The sequence below is a fragment of the Ochotona curzoniae genome, unplaced genomic scaffold, assembly GCF_017591425.1.
Source record: "Ochotona curzoniae isolate NIBS_2020 unplaced genomic scaffold, NIBS_Ocur_1.0 contig_883, whole genome shotgun sequence".
In the NCBI taxonomy this organism is placed as follows: domain Eukaryota; kingdom Metazoa; phylum Chordata; class Mammalia; order Lagomorpha; family Ochotonidae; genus Ochotona; species Ochotona curzoniae.
Window position 1 is genome coordinate 50,615,504 of NW_024466599.1, and position 19,990 is coordinate 50,635,493.

The following is a 19,990-nucleotide window of genomic DNA, read 5'->3' on the forward strand; positions in this document are numbered from 1 at the left end:
ACTCTAACAGGAAACTCCATGAATCAAAGAACTAAGTAACACTGTACTCTGAAAACCTGGCAGTCTCTAGGTGAAACCAGTGTTGGACAAAATGTACTCAAAATAACCATTAAAAGGAGTCATGCTGTTTAAACAAACAATATGAAAATATTATAGTGATAATATGTTGATCACGATATATCACGATAATAGTATGAAGATAGTACGCTGAGAATATGCACAGCTCTCAAGGTGTGAGGCATCTCCGTGCGGAGATGTTCTTGGATGCTCCCGGTTCCCCACGCCCGCTCCGGCGTCCTCTCCCACCCCCGTACCTCTGCTTGGCTTCGGCTCCCTGTATTCCTTCATCCCCAGCCTCCACATCATCCTCACTGCCTTCCTCACTGGACTCTTCCTCCTCTTCCTCCTCCTCTTCTTTATTACAAGGCTGAAAAAATCATTGAAACATGATTGGTAACTACAGCAAAAATCAACCGATAAAAACACCAGTCTATTAAAAAAAAAAAAACTTCAGACATATTTGGGCAGTGAACAAATAATGTTTCTCTCAAAAATAATCAGCGGACAAAAAGTGTCCAACAATTGGAAATAACAGGAATACAAAATCATTAGAAGAAAATAATCTTGAGGTGGGGAAGCCCTTTCCAATGACAGCAACATTTTAAAAAACCATAATTGAAAAATCTGTCAAATTTAGCCACTTAAAAAACAACTGCAATACTGAAAGTCAACAATGAGGGTATCGAATGTAAATGCCCAAGAATTCATATCCTTATTGTTAGAATATTATAACTCTTGTATATCAAAAGTCAAAGATATTTTAAAAAAAAACATTAGAAAAATGGTCTCAAAAATCAGGACAATTCACAAAGAAAAAATGCAAATGGTCGCAGAACACAATGATGCTCAGCTTCAACAAGTGCCAACGAAATCAGTAATGCCTTTTTTTTAATCAGTCACAGAGGCAAAAATTTACAAGCCTGGTGACAAACATCACCAGCTAATGTGCAGGCAGACAAACACTCTCTGATGATGCAGGTGACAGGACAAATGGCCCTAACTCTCCTGCAGGGCAAATTGGAATAAATCCAGATATAAGGATGAACATCTAGGAGTCTGCAAAGATGGAGGTGCAGATTCTTCCCAGCAGGGGCGGCTGTCCTGGCTCAACCTCTGCTTTTCCTACTGAACCCCCAATTCTAGCAAGAAGCCAGCTATACTGTCCAACCCTTCCTTGGGGGAAGTGTTGTCAAGGAGATACAACTGAAAGTTGTTTAACTTCCAAAGACTCCTTTTTAAAAAGAAGCAGTTAATGCCTTTGACTCCTTCGTCCCCTTTTCCTCTCCCTGCTTAGAATCACTGAAAGATCAAGTCATCAGACACCTCACCCAGAGGAGAGGTGAGAATAGAGCGCTAGCCAGTTATCTACTGTCTTTCCCAAGAACTATGCTCCTACCTTAGTAAGCCCCTTTCTGGGGACCTTGTGTAGCTCACTTGGTAACAAGACTGATGGGGGGTGTGGAATATAACTGATAGTGACTGTAGGTTGCAACCAGCCTAACTGTTCATCTAAAATGAGAAAAGATCTAGACTTGCCCTGGGCAATGCAATGGATACTGAGCTCAAAATTAGTCCAAACAGAGATGTGCTGTAAAGAAAAACATAGCAGGCTTTGAACTTAATACACAAGAGAGAGAGGAGCTCAACATTGTAAGATATAGATTACATGCTACAATGATATTTTTGATACACTGAATAACAGTCATTCCCCAATCAACTGACCAAAGACTACAGCAATGTTTCATTAAAAATGAAAAAAAGTTTTAAAGAGAAAAAGAAAGCATAAGGGACAAAGACCAACCTCTAGGTAGGTTCTGGGAACAAGGCCTTCATTGCCCTTGGCATTCCTGGCTACCCACCAACCATCAGGCTTTTCTTCAATTACACGGAGAAATTCTCCTTTCTTAAAGCAAAACAAAACAAAAACACATTACTCCACTGCGAATGCTTCGAGTACAGGCAGCTTCTTTCTTAAGGTTACCTCAGCATTTATCCACCCACCCTTAAGCCCACGTGATTATAAGTGTGGCTCTCAATGCATCATCCCTTGTGCTCACGGCACAGACATTTGAGCCAAATCTTCAAAGGGGAATCGCATACTTATTTCAACAACTTCATCATGATATAAAATACTTTAGCATTTCTCAATCTCTTTGGATGTCTTTCAGAAGCAGCATATAGATCTTCTAAGCAATCAATTGAAAAACTCAATTTTGAAGCAAAGTGGTATTTGACCTAATATAATTGCCCACCCAATCTACCAGATACGTCTTGAGTAACAGTCATTCTTTTTTTTTTAAGGCTATTTTCAAGGTACAAAGAATTTCTACTAGTCCCAGCGCAATGCCTGAATTGGCTAATCCTCCCCTTGCAAAGCACCAGGATGCCACATGGGCACTGGTTCATGTCCCAGCACATTGAGGCGGGTATCTAGTCCATTGCTTAAGAGGACCACATCCTAGATCAGAATGTCTGAGCTCAATCCCGGGCTCTGGCTGCTCAACTCTAGTTTCCTGCTGAGAAGGATCCCGGGATGCAGCAGAGATGATCGAGAAATTGCATTGTGGCTGCCTACCTAAGAGACCTGGACTGAGTTCCTAGCTCTCGGAACAGCCCGGTCTTGGCTGTTGTGGACATCTCAGGATATGCTAGCAGACGGGAGCTCTCTTCCTCCCAAACAAACAAAAACAACTTTATTCCTCCATATTAACCTGCCACTTATTGATGCATAAACCAAGCAAGCTTGGATACGAACCCCTTTTATGCGTCCCCCCCAAAAAAAACTGCTACTTAGTAACATAAAGGGTTCCCAGTTATTTTGAGCAATGAGCATTGCCGAACTCACCTGAACAAATTTACAACATGACAATCAAAACTAAATCATAAATATTACCTCTAGATTTGGAGTTAGCAACGTTAAAAACATTTTCAAAAATCATTAGAAGAGGTGACTTAATAATTTCATATTACTGCTGTTTATAGTAAAATCATAATTATTATTTTAAAGAAACTGGAGTCTTTAAAAAAATTACTATTAGAAACTTGCAATGCAGGCGCACAGGAAGGCCTTTTCATCCTGTTGGGCACATACACTGAGCCTTAGATCAAGTTCCCAGCTTATCCTGCCTACCTTGAACGTCAGATCCCCAGCTTGCTGAGCCGTAAAATCTCCAATGGCAACGTATCCTTCGCTGGTTGCCTGTTGGCGAGGTTTGTTTTCCTGCTTCTCTCCCTCTTCCTTCTCTGATTCTTCTTCTTCCTCATCACTTTCTTCACTTTCTTCTTCCTCCTCCTCCTCTTCCTCAACAGAACTGGCATCTTCCTCTTTCTCTGTAAGTGCCTCAGTCCTACAAAAACATTCCCATGGCTGAGGTCAGTAGAAATAATACACAAAAACAGATCAAGTGTGAGTGCAACTTTTCTATATGGAAGATTTGTTCCACATCTGGAGCTGCTGAACAAAATAAATAAGGCAGAGAAGTACAACGAATGTTTTCTATGACCTAACCAAACTTATGTGACTTGAGAGTGAGGGTGGACAGCAGCCAACGCCCCCGAGATGACAGAGCTTGCTTGGACTGGACTCAGGGCAGGAGACCTGTATTCAAGTCAAAAGTCCGTTCATGGAGCAAACACTGCTTCATCATCATTAGGGAGAGCCTGCCAGCCTGCTATGGGTTCTGGGCTTTTTATCTGGTTCTGACTCCTACTCACTGAATGGCTTTGGGCAGGTTTCCTTTAACCTTTTGTTGGTAAGGTGGAGATACTTAAAAGTTGTCTCCTAACATTGTCAGAGAGATTAGATGAATTACAATTTGCAAAGTGTTTACTACAGGGCCAGCTCACAGAAAGTGCCCCATAAGGGTCAGCTGTGATAATGATGATGCTGTTTGTCAGGTGTGTGAATCAGACACAGTGGACACATAGGTAAACCAGGAACAACTCCCCGTCCTCAAGCTTACAGTGAGACAATCCGGGAAATGGATAATCACATACCTCAATAGCTATTACACTAATCCACAGGACACCCAAGCCAGGCAGCACAGGTCAGCAGTCAGAGGAAGCTTAAAGTTAGGTCTTGAGGGTTGAGTTGAAAATAATCCGGCAAAAGGAATAGAAGTGAGGGAGAAGGAAAAGAGCTAGAGTGACAAGATCAGGGAACTTGAAGAAGCTCAGTAAAGGTAGGGCAACGCTTGGGGACAACAACCAGGAGCCAAGGCTGCAAAGAAGTGGGCAGAATGTAGCTCAGGCAACCTTGTTGTAGGGAGCAGGTAGGGTCTGATTTGATCTTTAGAAAGGTCATGGGGCTACAGTGCAAGGGAAGGGTTAAAGGTGAGGATGGCTTTCAAAAGTTGTGCAGGACAATGGTGTAACCAAGGAAACGGCATTAGTGATGAAGAGAAAGAGGTGATGAAGACTGCGGTGGAGAACAGTGCTCCCTTGGAGATGATGTTAACACACCTCTGAGCTGCATTCAGCGTTCAGCTTAGGGGACACCCTCTATGTGACCCACAATATGTGTTTGGGCCATTACAATGAACCCAACAGAGTCCTCAGCCCTGTGAACTTACGTTAGAACAGCTTCTCTTTAGAATGGGGACCACGGACTGAGATGAGCACTGCTAACTTTCCAGTAAGCTAGCCAACTACATGTTATTTTCTGGCATAAAGAGGAACAGTGGATTCATTTTGTCTGAAATATCTCTAGAACACTGCATACCAGACTGACATAAAGTATTTTTTAAAATGTTTGCACTGCAAGAATAAAAAAAAATCCATGAAATATGCTACACTTATTTTCCTTCTTAGATATTTTTATACATGTAGTACATGAGTCAGCTATTCCAAAAAGTTGCCAAGAATAACTGTAACATTATATGACTTTTCCCCTTCATTAGGTTAATTTAGTGAATTCCATTTATGAATTTTTAAAGACTAAGCTAATCTTGCATTCTGGATTAGATTCATTCTACTTGTTCATAATGTGCTGTCCTCTGGATCTGATTTGCCAGTACTTTCTATTGGCTCTGTGTGGTTACTCTTGGGGACTTGCAATCTTTTCACAGTGTTCTCATCAAGTTTGGATGTGCACCTTATTTCATACCCATAAAATGATCTGAAAAGTTTTACTTCTTTGTCTATCCTGCAGATATTTCTTGTTAAAGTGTCTGCATCATTTTAGCCTTTGGAGCCACTTGGGAGTTACATCTACAGGAGAGTCGTAAATTACAGATTCAACTTCCTCAGTGGATGCATTAGCTGGACTGTCTTTTTGGTTTTTTTTTTCAAGATGTATTTGATTGGAAAAGCATAATTTACAGAGGGAATGAAAGACAGATCTGCTGGTTCCTCCCCACATGGTTGCAGCAGCAAGAGCTGAGCTGACCCGAAGCTAGGAGCCTGGAGCTTCTTTTGGGTCTCCCATGCGGGAGCAGGGTTCAGTGTGGTGTTCTACACACACCTGCACACATAATTAGGTCAACGTTAAACACTGAATTATCCAGCTGTCATTTAGTAACTTGCTTTACACACTTGGGCCTATGTTATTCGAGCTAACACATTTTGGATGATTTCTTCCCACTGACCCTATCATTATGAAGTGTCATTCCTTATATATTAATTTACTTCTAACCCTGGAGCCTACTTTGTCGGGTACTAATGCAACTGTCTCACCTTTTGTCTTAGAGTATCTTTTTCCGGTCTTTCATTTTCAATGTGTCTATAGCTTTTTATTAAAATGCATCTTTCTAAATAGTTTACCAGGAGCTTCAAGAAGTGGAGGGCAGGTGTTTGGGGTAAGATGCTGGGTTGGGACACCCGCATCCCACAACAGAGGACCTGGGTGTAAGTTCCGACTCTAGCTTCCATAGGAAACAGGAGGTAAGGCTCAGGTCCTTGGGTCCCTGCACTCCTGTGTAAGACTTGAACTGAGTTCCTAGCCCCTGGCTTCCACCTGGCCCAGACCCAGTTGTTGCAAGCATTTAGAGAATTAACTAGTAGATGCGAGCTCTCTCTGAAATAAAGTTTCAAGTATGTGAAAAATACACATCAATTCCATTTTTTCAAAAAGCTTTAGAGACTCCCTTACATATTTGAGGGTTTTTCAATTCAATTTAACAGTCTCTTTAGGTGTTACTTCATTTACATGCAACCATTCAAATGACTTCATTCAAAGCACTCTGTTATTTAGCTTCCATTGGATCACCTGTTCCTTTTTGTCCTTTGTTGCCTTTTTAAGGTGCAGTGACTTTAAGCATTGCACTTTATTGTTTATGTTGCTTTTCCAATTCTGCTTGTCAGTGGTTGCCATATGCATCACTTACAGTCTAATCTAGATGATTACATTTCATCAAAAATGAAACAACTTTAAGATGTTATCATTCAGTTTACGCTGTCAGTCCTTTGCACTTTTGCTGTGCTACTGTTGCATATTTTTATTCTACATAGTTAATCCTCCGTATCTGTAGGTTTTCCCAAAAGATTTACTGATTTTCATTTGAAAAGCAGCTTTACAGAGAAGGAGGAACACAGTGAAGATCTTCCATCTGCGGCTTCACTCCCCAAATGGCCACAATAGCCAGAGCTGAGTCAATCTGAAGTGGAGAGCCAGGACGTGAACTGGTGCCTATATGAGATGCCAGCACCACAGAGTGCAGGATTAGCCTGTTGACTGGCACCAGCCTTATTTGTAGTTTTCATAACTGGAACTTGCCCACTCACTGAAATGTTGTATAATCCCCAAACCAAATTGAGCTTGCAGTATTTTTAGGCTTGTTGTGGCCATGCACAAAGCAGTCACAACTAGCTGCCTCTGACACATGGTAACACATGTCATACTGTAAACAGGACCTTTTTTCATCCCAGTTACTGAGGTTTCTGTGGGGTTTTTGGATGATTTCTGCACCTTAAAAGGGCTTGCACACACAGTGCTGAAGTGCTGTCTACTGCCCCTAAACACCAGCAGGCTGTGAAGAGTGTCACAGAGAAGACGCTTGTGTCAGATAACATGTCTTAACTGCAAAAAAATGAAAACTCATCATGCGTTAGAAACTCCCAAAATACATCCAGCTTACACAGTCTGTCCCTTAAAGCCATCCAGAAGTTGAAAGCTTGACATGCGCCTGAGAGCACAGCTCCTCATTCCTGCTGGCAGGTTCCAACTTCCCTGTGGGATTAGTTCCTTCCACTCCAAGGAATTTCCTTTGGATTTCTTTTACTGCAGATGGGTTGGCAAATTTGCTCATCTTTTGTCTAGAAATGTCTTTATTTCCCTCCTATTTTGAAAAATACTTTTGCTGGATACAGAATTCTGGATTAATGCATTTTTTTCTTTCTGTCAACCTTTCCAAGATGTTACTGCACTGTCTTCTGACTTGTCGTTTTCCAATGAAATGCAAACTAAAATTCCGTTGTCCATATGTGTGTCCTGTTTTCTTTGGCTGCTTTTAAGGTTTCTACTTCTGTTTGGTTGTCAGCACTTTGGTGCTTTAATTCCAACAGAGGTTCTCCAACTTCTTGGATCGATGTGTAGGCAACTTTCAGATTTCAATTTTAAAATGTTTCCAGTTGTTGTCTCTAAATATTTTCTGTGCTCCATTTTCCTTCTCTTCTTCTTCAGGACTTCAAGTACAGTTTGTTATAATGTTTGATCATGCCCCACCTCTCTCACATTCTGTTTTATTCTTTGTATCCTTTTTCCTTTGTTCATTTTTTTGAAAAAAAAAAAAAGATTCGTCTTTTATGTTCATAGATTCCATTCCTTCTCATACTTAGTGTTCACTGAAGTTAAATTTTGTTTTTAAATTTCACATACTATAGTTTTTGTTTTGTTCTTTATTCATTTCTGTCTCTCAACTTGGGATATCCCTTTAATAATCAATTTCTCCATCTTTCTTTAACATACTGAAAACTGCTTTGGGTATTTGCTAATTCCCACAATTTTTTCCCCTTTTGATTCTAAGGTACTTTCCAGCTTTTCAAGTCTATAGAAGGAATCAGGTTGGGGAGGTCTTTGCTTTGATATCACCAAATGGTATATTTTTCAGTTGTAGAATGCTCCTTTGATTTTTTTTTATATATACATTTGGATTCTCCTAAGGTACTCCATTTTGCTTTTCCAATTCATTTACTTTATCACCTAAGTTTTTCAGCATTTTAACCATATTATTGAGAAGTTCTTGTCCGTGAGCTCACTATACGAGTCATGTATTGTGTTGACTGAGCACTGGATTATTGATCATTCATCCCCCATTTTTACATAACTAGCAACTTCTTTAAATTATTCCATATGTGATAAACATATAACTGAACATAATCAAACTAAGTAGTAAGTCATTTTTCTCTGAAGTTGAATTTTTAATGTCGCATAATTCCATTGCCTAGTTCCTTAATAAAGCTTACTTTACGATCTGTTGGGGATCTACCTCAATTTATCTTTATCCCTAGATCACAGACATTGTTCCTTACTTTTAGGTCTCAGGTCTTCTGAGATCTACACTGACCACGGGAAGCCTTCACCAAGATCCTAGCTAGGAACTATGATGCCTCAGAATTTGTTAAGCTTTCATTTTTCAGCAATTGTTTTCTGCTAAGCCTCCTGAAATCATGTCCTGGAACCTGGAAGTCCACTTGTGGAGTCGTCTCTCTGCAACTCCCTGCTCTCTATGGCACCTAGGTCCACAATCCCACTGGATTTAGCAACTCCAAAATGTAATTCTGCCTCCTCAGGCAGTGAGATGACTGCACTCTGCTTGGATCCATCATCTTGCTCCACAGCCATGAATTATCCTGAAAGAGAAAGCCTAGGGGAACACAAAAACCTCCTTATCTGTCTTCCTACACCCAAGACGTCAGCCTTGCTTGAGTTGACATGCAATGCTTTCAAAGAGCTGCTTCTGTATATTATGTTCAGATTATACAGCTGTTTGTGGGGGGAAAGCAAGTTCCACTCCTGTTGTCAGTACTGAAAATCAATGGGAATTCTGGAATCTTTGCATGGGAGTTCTTTCTTTAGCAAGTTTCCCAAATGGAAAGTGAAGAAGTTGGAAAATGGTACCTGAAGAATCTGAGTTACTGAGCTGGTCTTTTACCTCCCCCAGACTGTAAGTCTTGTTTGCAATCTGCATAAATTATCACTAAGGTTCTCTCTAGAAGACAGTGCTTCAACTTAAGGAGCATTAAAGAGAGGGAAAACTGTGCCAGCAGGCAATTATTTTCCTTTTACACACCAACAGCACCATTAAAAGCATCATCCACGTTTTATGTATTTCTTTACTTACCTTTTCAGATCTGTTTTGTTTACTCAACTAGATTAATCATTTGCCTCCTACCCTGGAAAGTTCTGTGTCACTGAAGGAATTCAGAAGAGACGCTCTAATACAGTAGATGGAATTCACATATTGCAGGGAAATAACTTCTCCTTCCTTACATCTTTGATGGGATCTAACGCATTCTATTATACACAATAAGTCAATGTTGGCTGATTATAGTTACTGTCATTTGTTTCTATCTGTACTCTTACATGTCCTTTTCTGAACCAAATATAACTGTTGTTGATGCAACATCTGAAAGAAAGGAACGAGGCATACTCAGCTATATTTTCTTTGCTTATGGTGACAGCAAGTTCCTGCAGTTGCTGGGTGAGCCTATCCAAAAGATCACGCTCCTCCTCTTTCCTCTGGTTATAGCTCCCGACAGGTGCAAGTTCATCGGCCTATGAGAGAACACAGGTCCAACTCACTGGAAAGTGAATTTTAATTACCTGGTACATTATTTCAAAATAAGAAAACAATTCCATGAAGTGCTATACAACAAAAGAAATATCAATGCGACACTACACATATCTTAGGAAAAACAAATAGTTAAGAGACATATAGAATCTTGAGTTGGAATGCAAAACAAATGAAAAAAGTAAAGTGAGAGCACTGGTTTGGTCAGGAAGGGACAGGCTCTTACAGAACACGTGCTTTAGGAACATCAAGAGAGGCACCAACCCCAAGTCCTGGTACTAAGTGGCAGAGAGACATGGCTGCTCCACCTCAGAGAGTCCCAGCCTCCTTTCTGTGGGACATAAATAATCAGGTCTCCCTCCTGAGCTGAAAAGTTCTGTGTCACAGGAAAAATTCAGAAGTGATGCCCAGACGCAAGGCGAAAAAAACTCAAACCCTAAAGACAGTGTTGAAGACATGGATTCTTGCTCCTCGCTTGCTTGCAGAGTCACTGACTGCAGACTTCTCTGCCATTGCCCTCAGGCACAGAGGGCGTTACAAGCAATGGGACCAAAATAAAAACAGTATTTTATAAATATGTAGAACAGCTAGCTCACTTATACATTGCTAAAACAAAAACAGGGGTGGGTGATGTGGCACCCAGCAGGTTAAGCCACCACTCTGGATGCCAGCAGAGTGCCTGGGATCCAGTCCCCACCTCCCTTCCAACCTGGATTCCTGCTAATGCTCACCCTGGGAGGCATCAGATCAACCCCTGGGGTCCCTGCCATCCACATGTAGGGCCCAGATGGAGTACCTGGCTCCTGGGCTTGGGCCTGGCCAGTTCCAGCTATCACAAGCATTTGGGAAATGAACTAGCGGGTGGAAGATCTTTCTGTCACTCTTTCAAATAAATAAAAGAATAAATAAACAACAATTTAAACAATGAAAATAGCCTCTTCTGGGTCTTCTGAGTCCTTGATTCTTAGAGAGCTCATCAGAGCTGACTTTTTACCCTGGCTTGCCTCTTCCAAATCATGCACCTGCTTAGTCCACTGAGCAAGCCAACTCCATCTGCTATCAGCCCTACTCACTAACGCAAACCCAGGGCCTCACGGGCGTGAAGTTCCCATGGAGTGATTATACCTGCACAGAGAGCAAAGCTTCAGAACATGATGAACTAGAACACTTACTTTGCTTAATTTTTGAAGTGTGTTTTTATTTTCATCTATCGTCTGTTTTAACTGGATACATCTAAATTTTGAAAGACAAAGAAAATGTGTTATTAATTTTTCCACTATCAGAACCACAAAGCTGTTTTATAAACTCCCTTCACAGTCTTTGAGCAGGCAAGGCCATCACGCACAGTTTCTAGGTGCAGGAAGTTCGCATGCGAACGCTGTGGGAGGCTCTAGCTCAGGTGATCCCAGCCTCAGGGACACCCCAACATGACAGTCCCGACTCACAGATCTCCAGCAACTCTGGGTATCAGCTTCCTGGCTCTAGTTGGAAAATCCTACAAATCTAGGTGCTAGCCACAGAGACCAAGCTAATAACAGTCACAGCTAAAACTGCTGCGTGCCAAGGACAATGTCAAGCAGGTTACAAACATCTCCTCACTGAAGTTTCCCAGCTCTCTTCACTCTGCTGAAGAAGAGCAAGATTGTGGAAACTGTCCAAGTTCACAGGTGAGCAGAACAGCACCAGGGCAGTTTAGGACTGGCCCTGGCTTCTACCCCCTCAGCATACTCCCCTTTCGAACTTGGCTTGTCCACACCGGTTCAGCATTTTAATTATTCCACAGAGAGCTCAACCGAGAAGTACACCGCAATGAAAAGTACAAAAACAACCAAATACGAGGTTTGAGTTACAGTTAATAATGAAATGGAAAAAAATATGTTTTTTCAGTATTTGCAGCCCTGGCTTTATTTTAAAAAGTATTTTTAATGTTATTTGACTTATGCCTTTTTTGTTTTTACTCTTACAGAGGTGAATGGGATAAAATAAAGCAGCAAAAAGAGAAGAGGACGCATCCAACTGTGGCTGACCCTGTCAGTCAGCTGCCAAGCCCTGCTGTCCTTCCTTGCTCTTAACTGATCCTCTGCTTCCCACCAACACCCACCTTCCCAGGCTCCATCTCAAGCAGGTTGGGCGGGGGGCCTGGTGGAAAGTGAGTCTGACCAGAATCTGTCCCCCACCTCTGTTCCGATGCCTAAAGGCTCTGTAACTGAGCAGGGACACTGCCAACAAGCTGACAATGTGAAGCACGATGTCAGTAAGGGCTCGTCTCGGGGGACATCGTGAGCCACTCCTCCACCCAAGGAGAACCTAGTCGCAAACTTTCTTGTCCAATGAGACTGATGGTAAAGCCATACTTGCCTGAAAGAATCTTTACCTGCAAATTTCACTTAAGAGCCAGAGTTGGAGACTATGTTTATATAACACACAAATAACAGAAACAACTCATATTAGCTCTTTCCCTGCCATGGGCAGGCTGTGTATCTATCCCCCATGTGTTCCCATGTTGTAAGGGACCAACAGGATAGAAAGTTCCACTGACTTTGGTGTCTGCAGGTGGTGTCTTTGGGAGTGAAGGTCACAGCTAAATACTGGGGACCTCGTAAGAAGGAAAGAGACCAAAGAGCGACATGCACACTCCTCATGTCTTGTCTTCTTGGGATCCTCTGACGCAGGCTCTGGAATCCCCAGAACTTTTCTTTATAGGATTACCCAGCCTCAGCTAATTCATTACAGTAACACAAGACACGCTAATACATTCATACGATTATTAAAACCATCAAATGGTTCTAAATTTCACGATTCCTGGCTCAAGATAAAAACTAAGCACACACCCATCTTCACTGTCTGCTGAAATCCCACACAATGACTAAATATGTAGAAGGCAATAAACCCCGAGCACCGAGAAGAATGCATGAAGGACAAGCGGCCAGCGAGAGATGACCACACGGACGAAGGGTGGAAACACACACACTGAGAGGAGGGACGTGAGCCACCCGATGGGAAGCGCCAGGACTTTGAGTCAGTCAGAAGGACAGAGTTAAAGTCCATCTAGCCAGACTTTAATTTTGAAGTTTAATTTTAAAAGTTTCCCTTATATGTCAATTGTCTTTGATTGCCTTGTGTATCATACATCTAAACTTTGAAGAGGAATTCAGACTAAAGTCACCCAAGACCTTTTGTAATAGATCTCATGCCTTTTAAAAAAAGTGTATTTAGAGAAACCCTAAGCCAGTTAGCTCCTTTTTCTTTCACCTCATCCTTCTCCATGCCCTCTTCTAGATAGTTTTTTACTCGAAAACTGAGTGATTTTGGAGAAACCACACACCAAGGTTAATTGCTACCCTCTCTCAGGATGGTACCAGAGACTCATCAGACTGAAGGCTGGCTGGCTCCCAGCCCCTGGAAGGACCTGCTCACATACAGAGAACCAACTTCCCATTGCTGGAGTAGTACTAATAGAAAAGACACCATTTATACAATAAGAGAATCCACTAGAGCTCTCTAGAACTATCAAGCCCACACCTCATTCTAAAACAAATACCAAATACACAAGAAATAGAACCAGCTGACACTAACAACAAAATTTAAAGCAGTCAATAAGTAAGTGCACTAGTCAATTGAAAGGAATCTGAGAGGACGACATGGCACAGCAGTTCAGTCACCACTTGCTACGCCAGTGACCATATGGGTGCCCAGTCAAGCCGTGGTTGGTCTGCTTCTGATTCAGCTCCCTTCTACTGCTTCCAGAAAAGCCGCAGAAGATGGCGTAAGGATGTAGGCCCTTGCACCTTTGTAAAATCCTGGATGAAGTTCCTAGCTCCTGGCTTTGGCCCAGCACAAACCCTCACAGTGATTTGGGGGCTGAACTAGCAGAAGGAAGATCTTTCTGTCTCTCCCTCTCTCCCTCTAATTCTGCTTTTTAAAAAAAGAATCCAAGTCCAGAGGAAACCAAGATAATTCTGAGAAGCAAAAAACCACCCGAAACTGCAGCCAAGCAAGTAGGAAGGAAGGAATCAGAGGAAGGCGATGGTCTGCAGGACAATTCACTGGAGAAGCAGAAGCTGGACACTGTGACATGGCTACTAAAGCAAGGACAGCCCTCAGCAAAGCCAGGTGAGGAAGTCAGAGGCTCCCCCAGGTGTGAACAAGGAGAAACAACAACCCTTCCCGGGGGAAGCTCAGAGATCAGAGGGACAGTCCAGGGCACTGTCGAAGCAAGCAATATATCCCTTAGTAAAATAAGATCTCCCAGAGACTTTTCAAACTGAAAAAACCCACTGGGTGTAGATCAGACAAAAATGACACCTAAACATACTGCAGTGAAATTTCAACACACCAAAGTTGGGACTGGGACTGTGGCCAGTGGTGCCAGCAACCCGTATGTGGGCTGGTTCGAATCCTGGCTGCTCCACTTTGCATCCAGCTCCCTGCTAATGTGCCTGGAAAAGTAGTAGAGGACGGCCCAAATACTAGCGCCCCTGCATCTAGTTAGGCTGCTGCGGCCAGGCCATCTAGGGAGTCACCAATGGATGAAAGATGTCTGTCTTTTTGTCTTCTCCCTCTCTGCTTAATTCTGCCTTTCAAATACATAAGTAAGCCTTTTCAAAAACAAACAAAAAGCTATAAAGTCCAAAAATAGCCAATTAGAAATGAATGACAATAGATTTATCAGGATTACCATATGAAAAGAATATGACCAATGTCTTCAAAAGCTTTGGTACAAACTACTTTTAATTCTATATCCAGCTAACTACTAATCAAGTGTAAGGGCAAAACGGTATTTTCATACTTGCAGATGTCAACGTGACTTGTTTTAAATGACCTTGAGGGAATCTTTTTAATATGAAGATTCTCTGTAAAGTTAAAATAATGTAATTTCAAATACAGACCACAAATTTTGCACCATTTTTAAAACTACTAAAGCAAGTGCAGCCATCTTTACATTCTCTCTTATTGACTCATTTAACAAGAATTCCTTAAACAACAAGTGCTAAAATTATAAATTGGATTCCATTTGAGATTTCAAAATTCACTTCTATTTTATATTGCTTTTAAGCATTTTTGAATGTCTGACTGAAGCAAAAACTTTTCTGGAGCCTGACATGCTAGCTTAACTGGCTAATCCTCCACCTCCAAGCACTTGTGTCCCATATGGGCACCGGTTCATGTCCCAGCTGCTCTGCTTCCCACCCAGCTCCCTGCTTATGGACTGGAAAAGCAGCAGAGGATAGCTCAAGTCCTTGGGACCCTGCACCCATGTGGATGACCCAAAAGAAGCTCCTGGCTCTTGGCTTCAGATCGGCTTATCTGTGCCTGTTACAGCCACTTGGGGAGTGAATTGGCGGATGGAAAATCTTTCTCTCTGTCTCCTCTCTGTAAATCTGCCTTTCCAATAAAAAGAAATTAATCTTTTAAAAAATTAAAAAATTTCAAATAATCTAGTATATTTTTATCAAAAATTTCACATTCCTTTCTATGTTATAAGTTCTTTCAATATCCCAAATACAAGATTATCTTAAAGTTGTACAAAGCCTAATGTAAAAGCAAGAATAGTATAATTCAATTTAGCTCGTTATGTCTTTTTAATTTTAAACTTTTCCAGGGATGTAAAAAAAAAATACATATGAAAATAGAAACACAGTAAGTATCACTTCCTCGTCTAGAAAATAATTCCCCATTTCAGCAGAATAAAAAGTCACTCCTCCCAGCAAGCAAGGACTAACTGCTTACCGGCACTTCTCTGGCCAGCTCATTGCCCTGAGCTACGCGTTAATCCTGCTCAAGCCACTGGTGTTCACACTAAGCTGTGCCCCGGTGCCTGTCTCAGCTGCTTTCCTCTAGAACCAAGTTACACCCCCATTTGATTCCAACAGCCCAAACCCCACACCTCCACTAAGCCTGCAGGTGCCTTCCCTTGCACGATCAAATTCAGTGTATCTTAGCTGCCTAAAAATACGTTTACTGTCTTCCTACTTTAATATCTACAACAAACAATGTCAGACTTAGTAACAGCACTGAGAGCCTTTATTCTCTCATCTGTGTTAGCATAAGCAGCTCACAGTGTGACTGAAAATGAAGGAAAGGAGTTGAGTATAGAGTATAATGCTTGAACATACAGAATAAAGGGAAGTTGCCTTCCCTCCTTTTTAATGTTTACAAGTCTTTATTCAGCCCCAGTAATTACCTCAGGCAGATACAAATAACTGCAAGAATTATTTTAAAGTACATTTTGGAAAACTAAATTGACTTTAACCTCAATAGTATCACCTAGCACTATTTTTTCCCTTTGGAGACTGTCTTAATAAAAACAAGAAAGAAAGAAAAGCCCGGGGAGGAGGGGAGGAAGGGAGGGAAAGCGGGAGGGTTAGAGCGAGCAACGCGTCTGCAGGCCCCGATTCCTGCACCTTAAATACGCTTCCTGGATATGTGGGTGCAGTCCCCAGAAAGCCCATGTACTAGAGCACGGCTTACCTTTGGTAAATATCTCTCCTTTTACTGGGTTCTACTGCTCCTTTCAACTGACTCTCAGAAAGCAAACTATCAACCTACAACAAACAGAAACAGTTTAAAATGTCACACCGGTAAACACCACATAGCCTTAGGAAACAAAATGGACACCTGAACACAGACAATGCAACTGGAAGAGCTTCACAGTGAATCCCTTGTTCCCAATACCGGAATGCTACTTTATCCTTTCACTGCACTTATTTCAACTGTCCATTCATTTAGCTTAATTTTTTTATATACATTTCCCTCTAAATAATGTACCAAGAGTGTCACTAGAGTTCAATATTTCATATTAAAATTACATACAATGAAATATATAAATCTGAAGTGTACATTTTGACAAACACAAAACCTGTATAACCCACACTCCTATCAAGATGTAGAAAACTGAATTGCCATAGAAAGTTCCGGGAACCTCCTCCTCCTCCTGCAGAGACAAGCCTATCTGACTCTTCTTCCCACCACAGCTGAGTTCTGCCTGCTCTTTGGCTTTTACACAAATGGACTCACACATCAGGTTCTCTCGCCTAACCCTTCCCTACTGCATCTTGTCGAGAAATGTCCATATCCTGACGTGTATCATCAGTCGATTCCATATTATCGCGTAGTACGCACTGTTACATGTGCCATGACTGTTTAGGACTCTACCAGAAGCGCTGTGTGTCACTCTGTCAGCCCACCCACAGGAGAGGCGTACTTGAAACCCAGCCATACAAGGACTCTCCAAAATGTCTAGGAAAACATGAATATTACGGGGGAAAAAAGCAGCACATGGAGTTCAAAAACATTTTTTGCACAAAATAAATTCCTATTTCCATTTTCCATGAGCTTTTGGAAGTACTCGTGTACTTTTTTAGGCCACTTTTGTATGGATTACCTGAAATCAGAATGGAAGAAAAGAGAAATAAAGTTTCCTTAACTTCTTTCTTACTGTCACTGTTGGGCATTCATGTGTTACTGACAAATTCCAAAAATTGCCACTCCCAGTGGCAGAGCCAGCCATCAGAGGCGTGGTCTGGATGACAGAGGATCCGTGGGGCCTGGACACCGTCACGCAGGCTTGTTCTGCTGCTGGCTCTGGCTCTCTGCCGGTCACGGAAGAGGCAGCTCACAGTCAGCTCTTTCCAGGTAGGCCAGGTATCCAAGGACTTCAGAGCCAACCTGTCTCCAGGTTGAATCATTTTGGATAGGTAATAATCACTTTTATAGCTTATTTATGAAACTTTTCCTAGTTCCTCCAGTGTCCCACTAATTTAAAAACTGCATACAAGTGGGGCCAGCACAGTGGCTCAACAGGCTAATCTTCTGCCTGCAGCACCAGCATCCCATGGGGTACTGATTCTACTTCCAGTAGTTCCACTTCCTATCCAGCTCCCCTGCGTATGGGCCGGGAAAGCAGTCAGTAGAGGATGATGTAAGCGCCTAGGAGGATGGTTCAACTACTTGGGAACCTGCATTCGAGTGGGAAAGCCAGAGGAAATTCCTGGGTCAGCTCAGCTCTGACTGTTGCAACCATTTGGGGAGTAAACCAACAGATGAAAGATCTTTCTGTCTTTCTACATATAAATCTGTTTTCCAAATAAAAGCACATTTTAAAAATTGTATACAAAACCATATTTGGAGTTCAACATAAATCAATGCCCCAGCAAAGTTTACATTTATTTCTACCAGAAGACTATTTGCTTCTGTGACACCATTATAATTTAATTTACAATTTAAATTTAAGCAAGATCCCCAAACTGGATAAAACATGAGCACCAATAAATCCCTTATCAGCCAAAGACTGTAAGTTTATTTCCCAAAAAGAAATATTTGGTAATAGATTACACAGAGAGAAAAAAAGGAAAAGTGAAATTAAAATGTCAGTAAATAGGCCAACAATTAACAGGTTTATGTCTATCTTTTTCTGATTTTTGAAAATAATATGCATGGGGGCCCAGCACTGTGGTGTACTAGGTGAAACCTCTACTGCAGCACAAGTATCCCCCTCTATTGCAGCACAAGTATCCCATTTGGGTGCTGGTCCAGCTCCCTGCTTATGGACTGGGAAAGCAGCAGAGGATGGTTCAAGGCTTTGGGACCCAGCATCCAAGTTGGAGACCCAGAAGAAGCACCTGGCTCCTGGCTTCAGATTGGCTCAGCACTGGCTATGGTGGCCATTTGAGGAGTGAAACCAGCAGGTGTCTCTGTCTCTTCTTCAATCTATAACTCTTTCTATTTTTTAAAGTAAATCTTTAAAAAATAATGTGAATTCAGTGAATTGAAAATTTTGAGGACATTAAAAAGTATACAACAAAAGGCATAATAATCAACATTATGCCACAGTAAGAGATTATTTTTTGCATGTCTGCTTCCATATCATGTTATCATGGTTACACGTAGGAGAAAACGTTATTGAAATGCTGTATATTCCATTTTCAAAAAATATTTATTTATTTTTATTGGAAAGTCAGATATACAGAGAGGAAGATCTTCCGTCTGATGATTCACTCTCCAAGTGAGTGCAACAACCGGGGCTTGATCCGAAGCCAGGGGTGCAGGGTCCCAAGGCTTTGGGCCGTCCTCGATTGCTTTCCCAGGCCATAAGCAGGGAGTTGGATGGGAAGTGCAGCTGCCAGGATTAGAACCAGTGTCCATATGAGATCCGGGCACGTTCAAGGCAAGGACTTTAGCCACTAGGCTACCACGAGGGGCCCATTTTTGTATTCCTAACATTGTACCATTATGCTTTCCCTAATACACAAAAGTATAACAAGATTTCAATCACAATATTACTATATCCCGTCACTTACTCACCTGTTGTCCTCTTACTGCTCATTTAAGTCGTAACTGGGTTTTTGCTTATAAGAATATGACACATACTTTTCTAGATCAATCTCAGTCTTTTTTTTTTCTTTTAATTATTATGATAGCAGATTCCAAAGTGTGTGACTGCCCGACACTACAGTGTGCATATTTGCTACATGGTGTCAAACTGCTTTCCACAAGAGTGACCAAGCGTGCGTTCCTGCCTTCCCATCACCAAATCTAGTGACTTAAAAAGCTTTTGGGTTAGCTATCTCCTTTGCATTTTCCTGACCCATGTTAAGGATGTTCGGGCGCTGTTGAGGCACTTCTATTTTGTCTTCGGGTCACAGCCTCTGATCTCAAGGAGGCCGTTCCTGTCCCCCTATCTGGCTAGCTTGGAACGCGGCAGCTCTCCCGGGAGGAGTGGAGCGGCCCCGAGCGCAGAGCTGGGGTGCAAACTTGGAAAGTTTAGGTCGGGCCGTGAGTTCATAGTCGTGAGACGCTAGGGCGCTGCAGCCGCATCCTGCCCGGTCCCGGTTTTCGCCCGGGGCTGGGGACTGGGTCACGTTCGGGGTCTGGCGCCGGGAAGTGGACAGTGGGATGGGGGCCGTCTCCGGGAATTCAGCTGGGAGTAGGGTGAGGAGACCGCCCTGCTCGCCCGCTCCGGCCGGCCCAGGCCCCTCTGCACAGCCCACCCATACCTGCTGCTTCAGCTCCCGGTTGCGGCGCCGCAGGGCCTGGAGGGGGTCGCGCGGACGCCTGGCCAGCATGGTGCTGGCCGCCGAGTCCAGCGCCCGCCGGTCGCCAGGGAAACGCAGGCGGCGGCGCGGGAAGGTGACGCCACCGCCGCGCGCCAGAGCTGACCCTGGCAGCTCCAGCTCGCTGCCCCTTTTCTCCCAGATTCCGAA

General features: G+C 42.5%; 1 protein-coding gene across 5 annotated transcripts in view; it reads right to left on the minus strand.

Moving 5' to 3' along the window:
- Positions 1-19,852, minus strand: part of NPHP1 (nephrocystin 1) — a 52,142-nt gene extending 32,290 nt beyond the window's left edge. For 2 of the 5 annotated variants that reach the window (XM_040994078.1, XM_040994077.1), the window contains exons 1-7: positions 19,784-19,852; positions 16,260-16,333; positions 10,961-11,021; positions 9,653-9,772; positions 3,191-3,388; positions 1,858-1,963; positions 315-414 (exon numbers count right to left, since the gene is read on the minus strand). In XM_040994078.1, the coding sequence (XP_040850012.1) occupies positions 315-414; positions 1,858-1,963; positions 3,191-3,388; positions 9,653-9,772; positions 10,961-11,021; positions 16,260-16,333; positions 19,784-19,852 (728 nt within the window). Of the gene's footprint in view, positions 1-314; positions 428-1,857; positions 1,964-3,190; positions 3,408-9,647; positions 9,773-10,960; positions 11,022-16,259; positions 16,334-19,783 lie in introns of all 5 variants that reach the window. The other 3 variants (XM_040994076.1, XM_040994075.1, XM_040994080.1) reach the window with 2 other exon arrangements.
- Positions 19,853-19,990: the final 138 nt, after the last annotated feature.